Genomic DNA, 18,484 nt, shown 5'->3' on the forward strand with positions numbered 1-18,484 from the left:
GATTGTTAATTAATCCCTCGATATCTCGTTTTACAACCAAATAACCCTTAATGACATGCCTTTATAGTCATGTAAATGCCATTATACGTTTAAAAAACCTGTCCAAAACTTTTTACTTCATTCTTTCTCGAATTCTATGCCCAATCAAACATTTTCACATAAAATGAAACTCTAGGGATAAAATCTTGACTGGAAAAATAAGAACACTATAATGATATGTGACCTTTCTTGAGCTGATGGTCTATTGTAAACAACCTCTCTTCCTTCATAAGATAGGAGTAAGGTTTAGGTACATATTATCCTCCCCAACCCTACCGCTTGGAGTTGCACTGGCTTTGCTATTGTTGTATAATGATATGTGACCTTTCGAGGTACTAAGGGAGTTTTTTTCGGGGAGAGAATATATAGATCACGTGATGATAAATATGACAGAGTACTACATTCCCTTTCTTGATCAAGTGATCTACTTTATTCCAAAAAAGGAATTTGAACAAAGATGTCATGTATCAACCAAACTAGGAGAAGCCTCCAAATTTATTAGTACCTCCTCCTTTTCGGTACGGATAGTAATATGGACTTGATTTCAATAGTACTTCTATAAGGATATATTCTGAAAAAAAGATTTCATTTTTTCTCAAATCAAAACTAAAATTCTGATATCTTTAGTTATATGGGAAAAAAGATCACTCCAGCTTGATAACTTTCTTTTTCCTTTTGCATGTTTTCAAAAGGGCATGCATTATATTGTAACTTGTTGGAATACAGGAACCTTATTCATTTCATCCACGTTACATCACATATATTCTCTTTTCATTTTCAAGATTGTAGAATGTGATGCAGCTGCATTTATAATACAAATAATCGAAAAAAATTAATACCTTGGATATATTCACCCACTTGCCCTTTTGGGAAAATAGTCATCCTTTTTTTATCTAACCACTTTAAGCCTTATATATAGCTCACTCCAATTCAAGTTACCATAGCAAATCAAGAAACTCAATACACAAAGCCTTTTATTTTCTAGCTAGTTGTCTACACATATTTCTTCACACACAAATCTTTCACCAAATATTTAAACATTATGGATATGGTGATGAAGTTGGGAGCACAAAGTCCTGTTGTGATTTTTAGCAGAAGTACTTGTTGCATGTCTCACACTATCGAAACGTTAATCCGTAATTTTGGTGCAAATCCTACAGTTTATGAGCTTGATAGACTTAAGAATGGGAAGGAATTGGAGAGGGCATTGGTTGAATTAGGGTGTCAACCAAGTGTGCCTGCTGTGTTTATTGGAAATGTATTGGTCGGTGGTTCTAATGAAATCACGAATCTCAACATTAGAGGCAAACTCAAGCAATTGCTCATTAGGGCTAATGCAATTTGGGTATAGAAATAATTCTTTTGTTAGCTGAAAAGTATAGGTCTTTATGTCATTTTTGGGCAGTGATATACCTAGCTATTGAGTATTTTTTTTTTTTTGGCTTTTCTAATAATATGCAGACGGTTTTTCTTTCCTTATCTCCTATTTTTTCTTGGTTGGACTGACTAGATTTATGACTTTAAACTTCTTTAGGTGATGAGATCATCAAGAAGATTAATTAATTATAAAAGCTGTCAATTTTCTAAAGATAGAAGAATCTTTGTTTGGAGTAATATCCAAACATGTGTACATGCCAAGATGGATTCAATTATGTTTTGTTTTAATTATTATCAAATTAAAAGCTTGCACCGTTAAGTTAATAACGTATAATGCGGGTGATTTAACTAGAGAGGAGTTCGTTGAGGTCTCAGAAAAATCCCACGTGGGAATGAGAGGGGGAAATTAGAGGCTATAAAAAGGCGAGTTTAGGATTCAATTATCGAGACAAATTTTGACAGTTAGGCCGGACCGTGACTTACACTACTTGTAGAAAAATGTTGAGAATTTAAAGTGGACGTCGAATTAAAGAGATCACAAGGATCTTAAGATTGTCAAAACTGAAACACATAGGAAGTCTAGGCAGTCTTTAGTAATTGGCATTCCTAATCAATCATAGGAAGCTTATTTGGTAAATTTTGTATTGCAGCAAACTCAAATTACATTAGCTTCTACATGAAATTAAATGAATTACAACTGAATGAATGTCGGTGCATCCCTTCCATCAGGATATGTAATGTGGATAACTTACCCTATTGCAAGCATTAGTAGTTACTTCCGCGACTGGAACTCGTAACCTATAGATTATACAGAGACAACTTTATTGTTGCACCAAGACTCTCCTTCACTGCATCCATCCCATCCAATGCGCTAATTTATCCTCTTCAAATATGCCGGTATTGAAACTTCCATGAATTAGTCGCTACATTCTGCTCCTTCCATCTCATTTTAGGCGGAGACAAACTTTTCTTTTCAATTCGTCTAAAAAGGACGCTTTAATGACATGATTTATGACAATATAAATATCATGATATGTTTAAGGTCACAAACTCTAAAGTTGTCCTTTTCTTTCTTAAATTTCTCACACTATGTTGTCAAAGTTTGAGCTTGAAGCTCACACGATCTGAGCCCTAATTTGGGCAGAGAAGAACGAGAATGAGAGAACTTTCTAGAGAGAGAAATATTGAGCAAAATATTTTGTATTGAAAATGAATTGACTGACTTTCCTATTACACTGTACACGCATATATGTCTCTACTTTGACAGCCGTTTACAGTTATAACTACCTTCTAACACTACAAACCAACTAACCTCTTCTTACATAATTAATTCTTTCACTAATTATGCATGCCTAACTAACTAAACCTCAAGGAACTCCTTTCTCAACACTCCCCCTCAAGCTGATAAGATCAAAAACATTTAGCACTTCCAGCTTGGAAACTAAGTACTCATGTTGAGGTCTCAACAATGATTTTGTCAATATGTCAGCCTGTTACTCCATAGAGCAGGTGTGTTGTGTCTCTACCAGTCCTTGTTGAATCTTCTCCCTAATGAAGTGACAGTCAATTTCGATGTGCTTTGTCCTCCCATGGTACACTGGGTTTGCTGCTATATGTAAAGCTGGATTGTTGTCAGAATATAGACTCACTAGCCTCTTTATCTCTATTCCCAACTCTTTGAACAACCCTGTCACCAAAACAAGTTCTGCTACTGTTGAAGCCATGCTTCTATACTCTACTTCTGCAGAACTTCTTGAAATTGTGTTTTGTTTCTTTGACTTCCAAGTAATGAGTGAATTTCCCTGCTTAATGATGAATCCTGTGACCGACTTCCTAGTGTTTGGGCATGATGCCTAATCAACATCACATTATGCTACCACACTATTTTCCCTCTTGATTTCAATAGCACATCTATCTAACCACTTTAAGCCTTATATATATAGTTCCCTCCAATTCAGGTTACCATATCAAATCAAGAAACTCAATACACAAATCTTTTTCGTTTCTAGTGGCCTTCACAAATTCTTCTTTCTGCACAAGAAAGATATAAACATTATAGATATGGTGATGACGTTGGGAGCACAAAGTCCTGTTGTGATATCTACTTGTTGTATGTCTCACACTATCAAAACATTAATCCGAAACTTTGGAGCAAATAATACAATTTATGAGCTTGATAGACTTAAGAATGGGAAGGAATTGGAGAGGGCATATGTTGAATTAGGGTTTCAAATAAGTGTGCCTGTTGTGTTAATTGGAAATGAATTGGTTGGTGGTTCTAATGAAATCATGAGTCTCAACATTAGGGGAAAGCATAAGCAATTGCTCATTAGGGCTAATGCAATTTGGGTATAGAAATAGTGCTTTTTATTTTCTTGCTAAAATGTCTAGGCCTTGATGTCATTTTTGGGCAGCAATGTACCTAGCTATTGAGGTTTTTAATAAAATTGTAACAATCCGACCAATTGTTTTGAGTCCTGACACGTTATTCGGTGGTTCGAGGCCTTGAGTAGCTTCACTTCAGGTGTTATGACTTGTATGTGTGGTCAAAATTTAATTTCGGGAAGTTCGGAGTTGGTTCGAAAAAAAAATTCTAAATTTGGGAGCTTTAAGTTGGAAGAGTTGACCAAACTTTGACTTTTGAGTAAACGACCTCGAAATTGGGATTTAAAGGTTCCAATAGGCTCGTATGATGATTTCAGACTTGGGCGTATGTCCGGATCGGGTTTCGGATGACTCAGGAGCGTTTCAGTGCCTATTGTGGAAGTTGGCATTTTGGGAAGGATTTCACAAATTTGGGTTGAAGTGTATTTCAATGTTATCGGTGTCCATTTGAGATTTTAGTCTGGAGATAGATCCGTATGGTGATTCTAGTCTTAGTAGCGCATCCGAATGTTAATTTGGAGGTCCGTAGGTAATTTCGGAGTCATTTGGTGAAAGTTAGAAATTTAAAGATTTTTAAGAAGTTTGACCGGGAGTGAACTTTTTGATATCGGGGTCGGATTCCGATTTCAGAAGTTAGGGTAGGTCCGTAATGTCAATTATGACTTGTGTCTAAAATTCGAGGTCAACCGGATTTGATTTGATAGGTTTCGGCGTCGAATGTAGAAATTTGAAATTCTAAAGTTCATAAAGCTTGAATTGGGGTGAGATTCGTGGTTTTGATGTTGTTTCATGTGATTTGAGGCCTCGAGCAGGTTTGTGTTACGTATTGGGACTGGTTGAAATGACTGGACGGGGTCCCGTGTGCCTCGGGTGTGATTCAGGGTGATTTCGGACCAAGTTTGGGTGTTTTGATGCTGCTGGTTGCTGGTTCTAGTGTTGTTCTTCGTGTTCGCGATGAGCCTCTCTCGTTCGCGAAGAAGGATTTTGCTGCTGGGATGAAAGAATTTTTGCTGTCCGTCGTATGACTTCGGAAGCTTATATCTCTTAATCTATAACTAATCTGGCGATAATCCAAATATGAAAGCTGTAGCCCTTAGTGTCTAAATTTTCGAAAGGTAAACCATTTATAATTTGGAATTATGTACAAAGAGTTATGGTGGCTACACTATAGACTGTCTGGTAAGTGTTTGTAAATCTCTGCTGCACAGGGCTGACTTTGGAGGCTTATATCTCGCAATCTACAATGAATTGGGAGAAGATCAATATATGAATGTTATAGCCCTTGATGTCTAGTTTCCAGAAAGTCAAACCAATTGTGATTTGGAGCTTTGTACAAAACGTTATGACCATTATACTGGAGGCTATCTGAGAAGAGTTTGAAAATGGCTTTTGAGAATTTTGTTCATCGCGAACGCGATGGGGGGCTCGCGAACACGAAGAAGGGTCACCTGGGCAGTGTATAAGTTTGCAAAAATGGGTTTGGCTCATTTCATCTCATTTCCTCCATGGGAGCCGACCTAGGAGCGATTTTGGAGCCCCATCTTCATCATGTATGTCAAGGTAAGTGATTCCTACCTATTGCGAGTTAAATACTTGGTTTATATACGAATTTAGGCGTGCAAATTCATGGAAATTAGTAAAAATTTGGGAATTTGAAGAAAAACCTAGAAGTTGGTATTTTTGGATTTCGACCACGAATTTGGCCATGGGATTGAGAATAAATTAGATATTTGAGTTCATAATGCTATGAGAAATGTTTATCTTCGAAAATTTTTGGAATCCGGGCACGTGGGCCCGAGGGTGATTTTTTTGACTTTTCTAGCGAAGATTGAAATTGTTGTAAATTGAATTATAATAAGTATTAGAGTATATATTTATGGGTTTGCACATTTATTGACTACTTTTGGAGCGTTATGCATCAATTTGAGGAGTAAAGAGGCTTTGGAGCCGGTTATGGAATTTTGGAGCGAGGTAAGTCTCCTTTCTAACTTTGTAAGAGGAAATTTACCCTATATGTGAAATAATTCAATATGTGCTTCTATTTGTGAGGGCTACGTACGTATAAGGTGACGAGAGTCCGTGCGTAGCTACTATTATGCTTATGTCCGGGTCGTCTAGGACTCGAATCACGTTATATTTGTTATGCTTCCATCCTACTTGTTAATTTAACGGTTTATGGAACTTGATAAAGGAATTTCAAAAGGTTAAACTTCACCTACTTGGGTTTCGGACGGGTCACTTGACCGTTAATCAGAATTGATATTTCTTTGAACATGAAACCTAAATAAATCTTTGATTTGGTTGTTTGAATATGTTTATCTTTTGTGAAACGGGTCGAACGCCTCGACAGATTAAATAGATGCATCTATGGTTCGCGCCGTTCGACCCTCCGGCAGTGCACAATTTAATATTATGTTGGATCGGGCCGCACGACCTCGACATGATTTGCTCGTGATTGAATTTATTGCTTTGGAATTTATAATAAATGATATTGCCTCTTTGGCCTGAGATAAATTATTAAATGATGAGAAATAAATTTTGGAGATTTCTTAATTATAAAGGAATTGGTTATTTACTTCAAAATATCGACCTTACAGCCGTTTTATATAACTCATGTTTAAACTATATCACTAGAAATTTATTTATAGCCCATACTAAGTGTCGAAGCCGACCCCTCATCACTACTTCTTCGAGGTTAAGCGAGATACTTACTGGGTACACGTTGATTTACATACTTATGCTACACTTGCTGCATATTTTTGTGCAGGTGCATATATGTCTAGCAGCCTGGAGGGCGCAGAGGTATAGTAAATGCAGAGACTTAGATGAGCTGCATTTTCATCTACGAACTGCAGCCAGCAGAGTTTCCTTCAGAGTTACTTATGTATTTTCCTGTCTAATTTGTATTCTGGACAGGTGTTGTATTTTATTTTATCTTCCTAGTTGATGCTCATGCACTTGTGACACCGAGTTCTGGGATGATTATGGGATATTTAGTATTGAAATTGGAAAATATTATTATTATTCTTAAAGTTCGTTTGTTACTAGTTAAATTGAAGCAAAATTATGTTTTCAGAAATACTAAAATGAGAATTTAATTAACTAATTAGTGTTGGCTTGCCTGACAGTTGAGTCCGGCACCATCACGACCTTTAACGGATTTTGGGTCGTGACAAAAATAATATTTTAGCCATAATCAATTATTAGTATCTGCATTACTAATTCATATCTATATTTTAAAGATCTTTTTGCAAAAATTCTTTGTTCAGTGTTGTAACACCACGTATATTCGGACTTGGTGTGGATATGTTAAATAGGTAATAATTAAATATTTTAGACATGTGAAATATTGTCGGGATGAGTATGGGTGGAAATAGTTATTCTGAAATAAAGACGGAGAGTGAGGAGCATAAGATCCGATAAAATTGACTAAGTTTATGAAAGGTCTATATTCCATCAATATTTCGTGCAAATCGGTAAGGAATTTGCGAAAACACAAAACATAAATATAGTAGACCTTTGAAATAAATTTTCAACGATATATTGTGGAGCCTGAACGGATTTTTGAGCAAAATATTATGTGCGTTTTACTGGACAATGCGCAGTATACGCACCCAGGTGCGCGCCCAGATGGTCCAGGGCGAGGCCGCGCATTTGTGGCAGTGCTACTGCCCTGCTGTGTGTCCAGGTGTACAGTTAGGCCTTCATGTGCGCGGTAGAGCACCTGGGCGGGGGGATAATTTTAAAAGCCCTACTTCGCCCCCTATACCCCAAAACACAAAAAACTTGCTCTAGAAAGGGAAGCTCTCAAGAACCTAACTCCTCAAAGGTCCCTCCACCATCCAAGGTGAGTTCTAATGATGATTCTAAGTTGATTTTAATTCTCCAACACCTTATTAATATGGTTAAACCCTCCAACTAATTAGATATTAGATTGGGACATCATGGTTGCGAAAAGTAACCCTCGAACTTGAATTCAAAAAGATTGTACTTCAAAAAGGTAATGTCGTCCGTATGTGTATGGTAGTATATCCGTATGTGTTTTACCTCACAAAACAATTTCTTTTAATTCTTTAAAATGGATTCATAGGTGGGATGATGATAGTTTAGATGTTAGACTCTACACACAAGTTAAGAATATAACCGCAGCGAGCATAGAATTGATCACTATAGTTTTGAACAAAAAAAAGCCTAAGGGCAAAACCTAGGAGTCGGAAATATTTGTTATTACCAAAGATGTATTTTCGTACAACTCATGCATATGATTAGAATATATGATGTACAAAATGAGAACCAAGAGCAGGCGATATTGAATTTTAGGGAATGATTTTAAGTTGTTCATATTTACTCAAATAAGAAGTAGAAAGTACAACAACGTTTAAAATACCTTTCTAAAATGTTTTCCTTCTTTTTTCTCGAATTCTATGCTCAGTCAAATACCTTCACTTAAAATAGAGCATAAGGGATAATACCTTCACGGAAAAATAAGAACACTATAATGATATGTGACCTTTCGAGGTAGTAAGGGAGTTATTTTCTGGAAGAGAATATATAGATCACGTGATGATAAATATGACAGAGTACTACATTCCCTTTCTTGATCAAGTGATCTACTTTATTCCAAAAAAGGAATTTGAACCAAGATGTCATGTATCAACCAAACTAGGAGAAGCCTCCAAATTTATTAGTACCTCCTCCTTTTCGGTACGGATAGTAATATGGACTTGATTTCAATAGTACTTATATAAGGATATATTCTGAAAAAAAGATTTCATTTTTTCTCAAATCAAAAGTAAAATTGTGATATCTTTAGTTGTATGGGAAAAGATCACTCCAGCTTGATAACTTTCTTTTTCCTTTTGCATGTTTTCAAAAGGGCATGCATTATATTGTAACTTGTTGGAATACAGGAACCTTATTCATTTCATCCACGTTACATCACATATATTCTCTTTTCATTTTCAAGATTGTAGAATGTGATGCAGCTGCATTTATAATACAAATAATCGAAAAAAATTAATACCTTGGATATTATTCACCCACTTGCCCTTTTGGGAAAATAGTCATCCTTTTTTTATCTAACCACTTTAAGCCTTATATATAGCTCACTCCAATTCAAGTTACCATAGCAAATCAAGAAACTCAATACACAAAGCCTTTTATTTTCTAGCTAGTTGTCTACACATATTTCTTCACACACAAATCTTTCACCAAATATTTAAACATTATGGATATGGTGATGAAGTTGGGAACACAAAGTCCTGTTGTGATTTTTAGCAGAAGTACTTGTTGCATGTCTCACACTATCGAAACGTTAATCCGTAATTTTGGTGCAAATCCTACAGTTTATGAGCTTGATAGACTTCAGAATGGGAAGGAATTGGAGAGGGCATTGGTTGAATTAGGGTGTCAACCAAGTGTGCCTGCTGTGTTTATTGGAAATGTATTGGTTGGTGGTTCTAATGAAATCATGAGTCTCAACATTAGAGGCAAACTCAAGCAATTGCTCATTAGGGCTAATGCAATTTGGGTGTAGAAATAATTCTTTTGCTAGCTGAAAAGTATAGGTCTTTATGTCATTTTTGGGCAGTGATATACCTAGCTATTGAGTATTTTTTTTTCTTTTCTAATAATATGCAGACCGTTTTTTCTTTCCTTATCTCCAATTTTGTTGTTTATGTAATAATAAAGGTGTCTTTTGGCCATAATGATCACTTTCTACATTACTAGTTCATATCAATATACTAAAGTTCTTGCAAAATTTCGTATGTGTTCATGGAAGTAATAACACCAAGTATGGGATGGTTTAATCAAATCCTTAAATATATGAATATCAATATCATAAAGAAAGAGCTTGTGAATATTCATTTATTTTTTCTTGGTGGGACTAACTAGGTTTATGACTTTAAACTTCTTTAGGTGATGAGATCATCAAAAAGATTAATTAATTATAAAAGCTGTCAATTTTCTAAAGATGGAGGAATCTTTGTTTGATATTTTTAAATTTCGACCACGAATTTGGCTATGGGATTGAGAATAAATTAGATATTTGAGTTCTTAATGCTATGAGAAATGTTTATCTTCTAAAATTTTCGAAATCCGGGCATGTGGGCCAGAGAGTGATTTTTTTTGACTTTTCGAGCGAAGATTGAAATTATTATAAATTGAATTATAAGAAGTATTAGAGTATATATTTGTGGGTTTGCATATTTATTTGACTACTTTTGGAGCGTTATGCATCAATTTGAGGAGTAAAGAGGCTTTGGAGCCGGTTATGGAATTTCGGAGCGAGGTAAGTCTCCTTTCTAACCTTGTAAGAGGGAATTTACCCCATAGGTGAAATAATTCAATATGTGTTTCTATTTGTGGGGGTTACGTACGTACGAGGTGACAAGAATCCGTGCGTAGCTACTATTATGCTTATGTCCGGGTAGTCTAGGACCCGAATCACGTTATATTTGCGATGCTTGCATCCTACTTGTTAATTTAACAATTTATGGAACTTGATAAAGGAATTTCAAAAGGTTAAACTTCACCTACTTGGGTTTCGGACGGGTCACTTGACCGTTAATCAGAATTGATATTTCTTTGAACATGAAACCTAAATAAATCTTTGATTTGGTTGTTTGAATATGTTTATCTTTTGTGAAACGGGTCGAACGCCTCGACAGATTAAATAGATGCATCTATGGTTCGCGCCGTTTGACCCTCCGGCAGTGCACAATTTAATATTATATTGGATTGGGCCGCACGACCTCGGCATGATTTGCTCGTGATTGAATTTATTGCTTTGGAATTTATAATAAATGATATTGCCTCTTTGGCCTGAGATAAATTATTAAATGATGAGAAATAAATTTTGGAGATTTCTTAATTATAAAGGAATTGGTTATTTACTTCAAAATATCGACCTTACAGCCGTTTTATATAACTCATGTTTAAACTATATCACTGAAAATTTATTTATAGCCCATACTAAGTATCGAAGCCGACCCCTCATCACTACTTCTTCGAGGTTAAGCGAGATACTTACTGGGTACACGTTGATTTACGTACTTATGCTACACTTGCTGCATATTTTTGTGCAGGTGCATATATGTCTAGCAGCCTGGAGGGCGCAGAGGTATAGTAAATGCGGAGACTTAGATGAGCTGCATTTCTATCTACGATCTACAGCCAGCAGAGTTTCCTTCAGAGTTACTTATGTATTTTCCTGTCTAATTTGTATTCTGGACAGGTATTGTATTTTATTTTATCTTCCTAGTTGATACTCATGCACTTGTGACACCGCATTCTGGGATAATTATGGGATATTTAGTATTGAAATTGGAAAACATTATTATTATTCTTAAAGTTCGTTTGTTACTAGTTAAATTGAAGCAAAATTATGTTTTCAGAAATACTAAAATGAGAATTTAATTAACTAATTAGTGTTGGCTTGCCTGACAGTTGAGTCCGGCACCATCACGACCTTTAACGGATTTTGGGTCGTGAAAAAAATAATATTCTAGCCATAATCAATTATTAGTATCTGCATTACAAATTCATATCCATATTTTAAAGATCTTTTTGCAAAAATTCTTTGTTCAGTATTGTAACACCACGTATATTCGGACTTGGTGTGAATATGTTAAATGAGTATTAATTAAATATTTTAGACATGTGAAATATTATCGGGATGAGTATGGGTAGAAATAGTTATTCTGAAATCAAGACGGAGAGTAAGGAGCATAAGATCCGATAAAATCGACTAAGTTTATGGAAGGTCTATATTCCATCAACATTTCGTGCAAATCGGTAAGGAATTTGCGAAAACACAAAACATAAATATAGTAGACCTTTGAAATAAATTTTCAACGATATATTGTGGAGCCTAAACGAATTTTTGAGCAAAACATTATGTGCGTTTTACTGGACAATGCGCAGTATACGCACCCAGGTGCGCGCCCAGATGGTCCCGGGCGAGGCCGCGCATTTGTGGCAGTGCTACTGCCCTGCTTTGTGTCCAGGTGTGCGGTTGGGCCTTCATGTGCGTGGTAGAGCACTCGGGCGGGGTGGGCGGGGGGATAATTTTAAAAGCCCTACTTCGCCCCCTATACCCCAAAGCACAAAAATTTGTTCTAGAAAGGAAAGCTCTCAAGAACCTAACTCCTCAAAGGTCCCTCCACCATCCAAGGTGAGTTCTAATGATGATTCTAAATTGATTTTAATTCCCCAACACCTTATTAATATGGTTAAGCCCTCCAACTAATTAGATATTAGATTGGGACATCATGGTTGCGAAAAGTAACCCTCGAACTTGAATTCAAGAAGATTGTACTTCAAAAAGGTAATGTCGTCCGTATGTGTATGGTAGTATATCCGTATGTGTTTTACCTCACAAAATAATTTCTTTTAATTCTTTAAAATGGATTCATAGGTGGGATGATGATAGTTTAGATGTTAGACTCTACACACAAGTTAAGAATATAACCGCAGCGAGCATAGAATTGATCACTATAGTTTTGAACAAAAAAAAGCCTAAGGGCAAAACCTAGGAGTCGGAAATATTTGTTATTACCAAAGATGTATTTTCGTACAACTCATGCATATGATTAGAATATATGATGTACAAAATGAGAACCAAGAGCAGGCGATATTGAATTTTAGGGAATGATTTTAAGTTGTTCATATTTACTCAAATAAGAAGTAGAAAGTACAACAACATTTAAAATACCTTTCTAAAATGTTTTCCTTCTTTTTTCTCGAATTCTATGCTCAGTCAAATACCTTCACATAAAATAGAGCATAAGGGATAATACCTTCACGGGAAAATAAGAACACTATAATGATATGTGACCTTTCGAGGTAGTAAGGGAGTTATTTTCTGGAAGAGAATATATAGATCACGTGATGATAAATATGACAGAGTACTACATTCCCTTTCTTGATCAAGTGATCTACTTTATTCCAAAAAAGGAATTTGAACCAAGATGTCATGTATCAACCAAACTAGGAGAAGCCTCCAAATTTATTAGTACCTCCTCCTTTTCGGTACGGATAGTAATATGGACTTGATTTCAATAGTACTTATATAAGGATATATTCTGAAAAAAAGATTTCATTTTTTCTCAAATCAAAAGTAAAATTGTGATATCTTTAGTTGTATGGGAAAAGATCACTCCAGCTTGATAACTTTCTTTTTCCTTTTGCATGTTTTCAAAAGGGCATGCATTATATTGTAACTTGTTGGAATACAGGAACCTTATTCATTTCATCCACGTTACATCACATATATTCTCTTTTCATTTTCAAGATTGTAGAATGTGATGCAGCTGCATTTATAATACAAATAATCGAAAAAAATTAATACCTTGGATATTATTCACCCACTTGCCCTTTTGGGAAAATAGTCATCCTTTTTTTATCTAACCACTTTAAGCCTTATATATAGCTCACTCCAATTCAAGTTACCATAGCAAATCAAGAAACTCAATACACAAAGCCTTTTATTTTCTAGCTAGTTGTCTACACATATTTCTTCACACACAAATCTTTCACCAAATATTTAAACATTATGGATATGGTGATGAAGTTGGGAGCACAAAGTCCTGTTGTGATTTTTAGCAGAAGTACTTGTTGCATGTCTCACACTATCGAAACGTTAATCCGTAATTTTGGTGCAAATCCTACAGTTTATGAGCTTGATAGACTTCAGAATGGGAAGGAATTGGAGAGGGCATTGGTTGAATTAGGGTGTCAACCAAGTGTACCTGCTGTGTTTATTGGAAATGAATTGGTTGGTGGTTCTAATGAAATCATGAGTCTCAACATTAGAGGCAAACTCAAGCAATTGCTCATTAGGGCTAATGCAATTTGGGTGTAGAAATAATTCTTTTGCTAGCTGAAAAGTATAGGTCTTTATGTCATTTTTGGGCAGTGATATACCTAGCTATTGAGTATTGTTTTTTCTTTTCTAGTAATATGCAGACCGTTTTTCTTTCCTTATCTCCAATTTTGTTGTTTATGTAATAATAAAGGTGTCTTTTGGCCATAATGATCACTTTCTACATTACTAGTTCATATCAATATACTAAAGTTCTTGCAAAATTTCGTATGTGTTCATGGAAGTAATAACACCAAGTATGAGATGGTTTAATCAAATCCTTAAATATATGAATATCAATATCATAAAGAAAGAGCTTGTGAATATTCATTTATTTTTTCTTGGTGGGACTGACTTGATTTATGACTTTAAACTTCTTTAGGTGATGAGATCATCAAAAAGATTAATTAATTATAAAAGCTGTCAATTTTCTAAAGATAGGGGAATCTTTGTTTGGAGTAATATCCAAACATGTGTGCATGCCAAGATGGATTCAATTACGTTTTGTTTTAATTACTACCAAATTAAAAGCTTGCACCGTTAAGTTAATAACCTATAATGCTGGTGGTTTAACTCGAGAGGAGTTCGTTGAGGTCTCAGGAAAATCCCACATGGGAATGATAGGGGAAAATTAGAGGCCATAAAAAGGCGAGTTCAGGATTCAATTATCGAGACAAATTTTGACAGTTAGGCCGGACCGTGACTTACATTACTTGTAGAAAAATGTTGAGAATTTAAAGTGGACGTCGAATTAAAGAGATCACAAGGATCTTAAGATTGTCAAAACTGAAACACATAGCGAAAAAAAGCAGGAGGACACAACTAAATTCGAAAGTAGTAGCTGGAATATCTAGGCGGTCTTTAGTAATTGGCATTCCTAATCAATCATAGGAAGCTTATTTGGTAAATTTTGTATTGCAGCAAACTCAAAATACATTAGCTTCTACATGAAATTAAATGAATTACAACAGAATGAATGTCGGTGCATCCATTCCATCAGGATAGCTCTGTGCATAAAATGTTCGGCGTTCACGCAGGTTCCGGAGAAGAGTTGCATCCTAAGGGTATAATGTGGACAACTTACCCTATTGCAAGCATTAGTAGTTACTTCCGCGACTAGAACTCGTGACCTATAGATTATACAGAGACAACTTTATTGTTGCACCAAGACTCTCCTTCACTGCATCCATCCCATCCAATGCGCTAATTTATCCTCTTCAAATACGTCGGTATTGAAACTTCCATGAATTAGTCGTTACATTCTGCTCCTTCCATCTCATTTTAGGTGGAGACAAACTTCCTTTTAAATTCATCTAAAAAAAGACGCTTTAATGACATGATTTATGGCAAGATAAATATCATGACATGTTTAAGCTCACGAGCTCTAAAGTTGTCATTTTCTTTCTTAAATTTCTCACACTATGTTGTCAAAGTTTGATCTTGAAGCTCACACGATCTGAGCCCTAATCTGGGCAGAGAAGAAGGAGAATGAGAGAACTTTCTGATAGGTTCAAAAACATTTAGCACTTCTAGCTTGGAAACTAAGTACTCACGTTGAGGTCTCAACAATGATTTTGTCAATATGCCAGCCTGTTGCTCCATAGAGCAGGTGTGTTGTGTCTCTACCAGTCCTTGTTGAATCTTCTCCCTAATGAAGTGACAGTCAATTTCGATATGCTTTGTCCTCCCATGGTATACTGGGTTTGATGCTATATGTAAAGCTGGCTTGTTGTCACAATATAGACTTACTAGCCTCTTTATCTCTATTCCCAACTCTTTGAACAACCCTGTCACCAAAACAAGTTCTGCTACTGTTGAAGCCATGCTTCTATACTCTACTTCTGCAGAACTTCTAGAAATTGTATTTTGTTTATTTGACTTCTAAGAAATGAGTGAATTTCCATGCTTAATGATGAAGCCTGTGACTGACTTCCTAGTGTTTGGGCATGATGCCTAATCAGCATCACATTATGCTAACCCACTATTTTCCCTCTTGATTTCAACAACACATCTATCGAACCACTTTAAGCCTTATATATATAGTTCCCTCCAATTCAGGTTACCATATCAAATCAAGAAACTCAATACACAAATCTTTTTCCTTTCTAGTGGCCTTCACAAATTCTTCTTTCTACACAAGAAAGACATAAACATTATGGATATGGTGATGAAGTTGGGAGCATAAAGTCCTGTTGTGATATCTAGCATAAGTACTTGTTGCATGTCTCACACTATCGAAACGTTAGTCCGTAATTTTGGAGCAAATCCTACAATTTATGAGCTTTATAGACTTAAGAATGGGAAGGAATTGGAGAGGGCATTTGTTGAATTAGGGTTTCAAATAAGTGTGTCTGCTGTGTTTATTGGAAATGAATTGGTTGGTGGTTCTAATGAAATCATGAGTCTCAACATTAGGGGAAAACATAAGCAATTGCTCATTAGGGCTAATGCAATTTGGGTATAGAAATAGTGCTTTTCATTTTCTAGCTAAAATGTCTAGGCCTTGATGTCATTTTTGGGCAGTAATGTACCTAGCTATTGAGGTTTTTGTTTTTCTCATTTCCGATTTGTTATTGATGTATTAATAAAGCTGTAATGACCCGACTAGTCATTTTGATCCCTGACACGTCATTCAGTGGTTCGAGGTATTAAGTAGCTTCACTTCAAATGTTATGACTTATATGTATGGTCAGAATTTAATTTTGGAAAGTTCGGAGTTGGTTTGGAAAGAAAATTCTAAATTTGAGAGCTTTAAGTTGGAACAGTTAACCAAACTTTGACTTTTGAGTAAACGACCTTGGAATTGGGATTTAAAGGTTCCAACAGGTTCGTATGGTGATTTCAGACTTGGGCGTATGTACGGATCGGGATTCGGATGACCCGGGAGCGTTTCAGTGCCTATTGTGGAAGTTGGCATTTTGGGAAGGATTTCATAAATTTGGGTTGAAGTGTATTTCAATGTTATCGGTGTCCATTTAAGATTTTAGTCTGGGGATAGCTCCGTATGGTGATTTTGGTCATAGTAGAGCGTCCGGATGTTAATTTGGAGGTCCGTAGGTAATTTCAGAGTCATTTGAGGAAAGTTAGAAATTTAAAGGTTTTTAAGAAGTTTGATCGGGAGTGGACTTTTTGATATCGGGGCCGAATTCTGATTCCGGAAGTTGGGGTAGGTCCGTAATATTAATTATGACTTTTGTACAAAATTCGAGGTCAATCGAATTTGATTTGATAGGTTTCGGCGTCGAATATTGAAGTTTGAAGTTCTAAAGTTCATAAAGCTTGAATTGGGGTGAGATTCGTGGTTTTGATTTTGTTTGATGTGATTTGAGGCCTCGAGCAGGTTCGTGTTATGTATTGGGACTAGTTGAAACGATTGGACAGGTCCCGTGGGCCTCGAGTGTGATTTGGGGTAGTTTCAGACCAAGTTTGGGTGTTTTGATGCTGCTGGTTGCTGGTTCTAGTGTTATTCTTCGTGTTCGCGAGGAGCCACTCACGTTCGCGAAGAAGGATTTTGGTGCTGGGATTTTGTTCTTCGTATTCGCGAAGAGCCTCTCGCGTTCGCGAAGAAGGAATTTTTGTTGTTCGTCGTCTGACTTAGGAAGCTTATATCTCTCAATCTATAATGAATCTGGCAATGATCCAAACATGAAAGTTGTAGCCATTGGTGTCTAGTTTGACGAAAGGAAAACCATTTGTAATTTGGAGTTGTGTACAAAAAGTTTTGGTGGCTACACTATAGACTGTCCGGTAAGTGTTTGGAAATTTCTGCTGCACAGGGCTGATTTTGAAAGCTCATATCTCATAATCTATAATGAATTGGGAGAAGATTAACATATGAATGTTATAGGCCTTGATGTCTAGTTTTCAGAAAGTCAAACCAATTATGATTGGGAGCTTTGTACAAAACGTTATGACCATTAAACTGGAGGCTGTCTTGGAAGAGTTTGAAAATGGCTTTTTGAGAATTTTGTTCATCTCGAATGCGATGGGGTGCTCGTGAATGCGAAGAAGGGTATCCTGAGCAGTGTATAAGTTTGCAAAAATGTGTTTGGCTCATTTCATCTCATTTCCTCCATGGGAGTCGACCTAGGAGTGATTTTGGAGCTCCATCTTCATCATCTATGTTATGGTAAGTGATTCCTACCTATTGCGAGTTAAATACTTGGTTTATATACGAATTTAGACGTGAAAATTCATGAAAATTAGTAGAAATTTGAGATTTTGAAGAAAAACCTAGAAATTGATAATTTTGGATTTCGACCACGAATTTGGCCATGTGATTGAGAATAAGTTAGATATTTGAGTTCGTAATGCTATGGGAAATGTTTATCTTCGAAAATTTTCGAAATCCGGGCACGTGGGCCCGAGGGTGATTTTATCGACTTTTCGAGCGAAGATTGAAATTATTGTAAATTGAATTATAATAAGTATTAGAGTATATATTTATGGGTTTGCACATTTATTCGACTAGTTTTGGAGCGTTATGCATCCTTTTGAGGAGTAAAGAGGCTTTGGAGCTGGTTATGGAATTGCGGAGCGAGGTAAGTCTCATTTCTAACCTTGTAAGAGTGAATTTACCCCATAGGTGAAATAATTCAATATGTGCTTCTATTTGTGGGGGCTACGTACTTACGAGGTGACGAGAGTTTGTGCGTAGCTACTATTATGCTTATGTCCGGGTAGTCTAGGACCCGGATCATGTTATATTTATGATGCTTGCATCCTACTTGTTAATTGAACCGTTTATGGAACTTGATAAAGGAATTTCAAAAGGTTAAACTTCAGCTACTTGGGTTTTGGACGAGTCACTTGACCGTT

At 36.1% G+C, this 18,484-nt stretch overlaps 2 protein-coding genes across 2 annotated transcripts; both read left to right on the forward strand.

The window, feature by feature from the left end:
* The first annotated feature begins 8,870 nt into the window (after window positions 1–8,870).
* Window positions 8,871–9,509, forward strand: LOC138910589 (monothiol glutaredoxin-S2-like). The gene has a single exon (XM_070201827.1). The coding sequence runs from the start codon at window positions 9,029–9,031 to the stop codon at window positions 9,335–9,337; it is 309 nt and encodes a 102-aa protein (XP_070057928.1). The 5' UTR covers window positions 8,871–9,028; the 3' UTR covers window positions 9,338–9,509.
* Window positions 9,510–13,246: 3,737 nt separating this feature from the next.
* On the forward strand, window positions 13,247–13,837 carry LOC138910590 (monothiol glutaredoxin-S2-like). The gene has a single exon (XM_070201828.1). It carries the CDS (start codon window positions 13,358–13,360, stop codon window positions 13,664–13,666), a length of 309 nt encoding a protein of 102 aa, XP_070057929.1. The 5' UTR covers window positions 13,247–13,357; the 3' UTR covers window positions 13,667–13,837.
* The last annotated feature ends 4,647 nt before the right edge of the window (window positions 13,838–18,484 follow it).

Source organism: Nicotiana tomentosiformis, chromosome 4 (genome assembly GCF_000390325.3).
Source record: "Nicotiana tomentosiformis chromosome 4, ASM39032v3, whole genome shotgun sequence".
NCBI classification, from domain to species: Eukaryota; Viridiplantae; Streptophyta; class Magnoliopsida; order Solanales; family Solanaceae; genus Nicotiana; species Nicotiana tomentosiformis.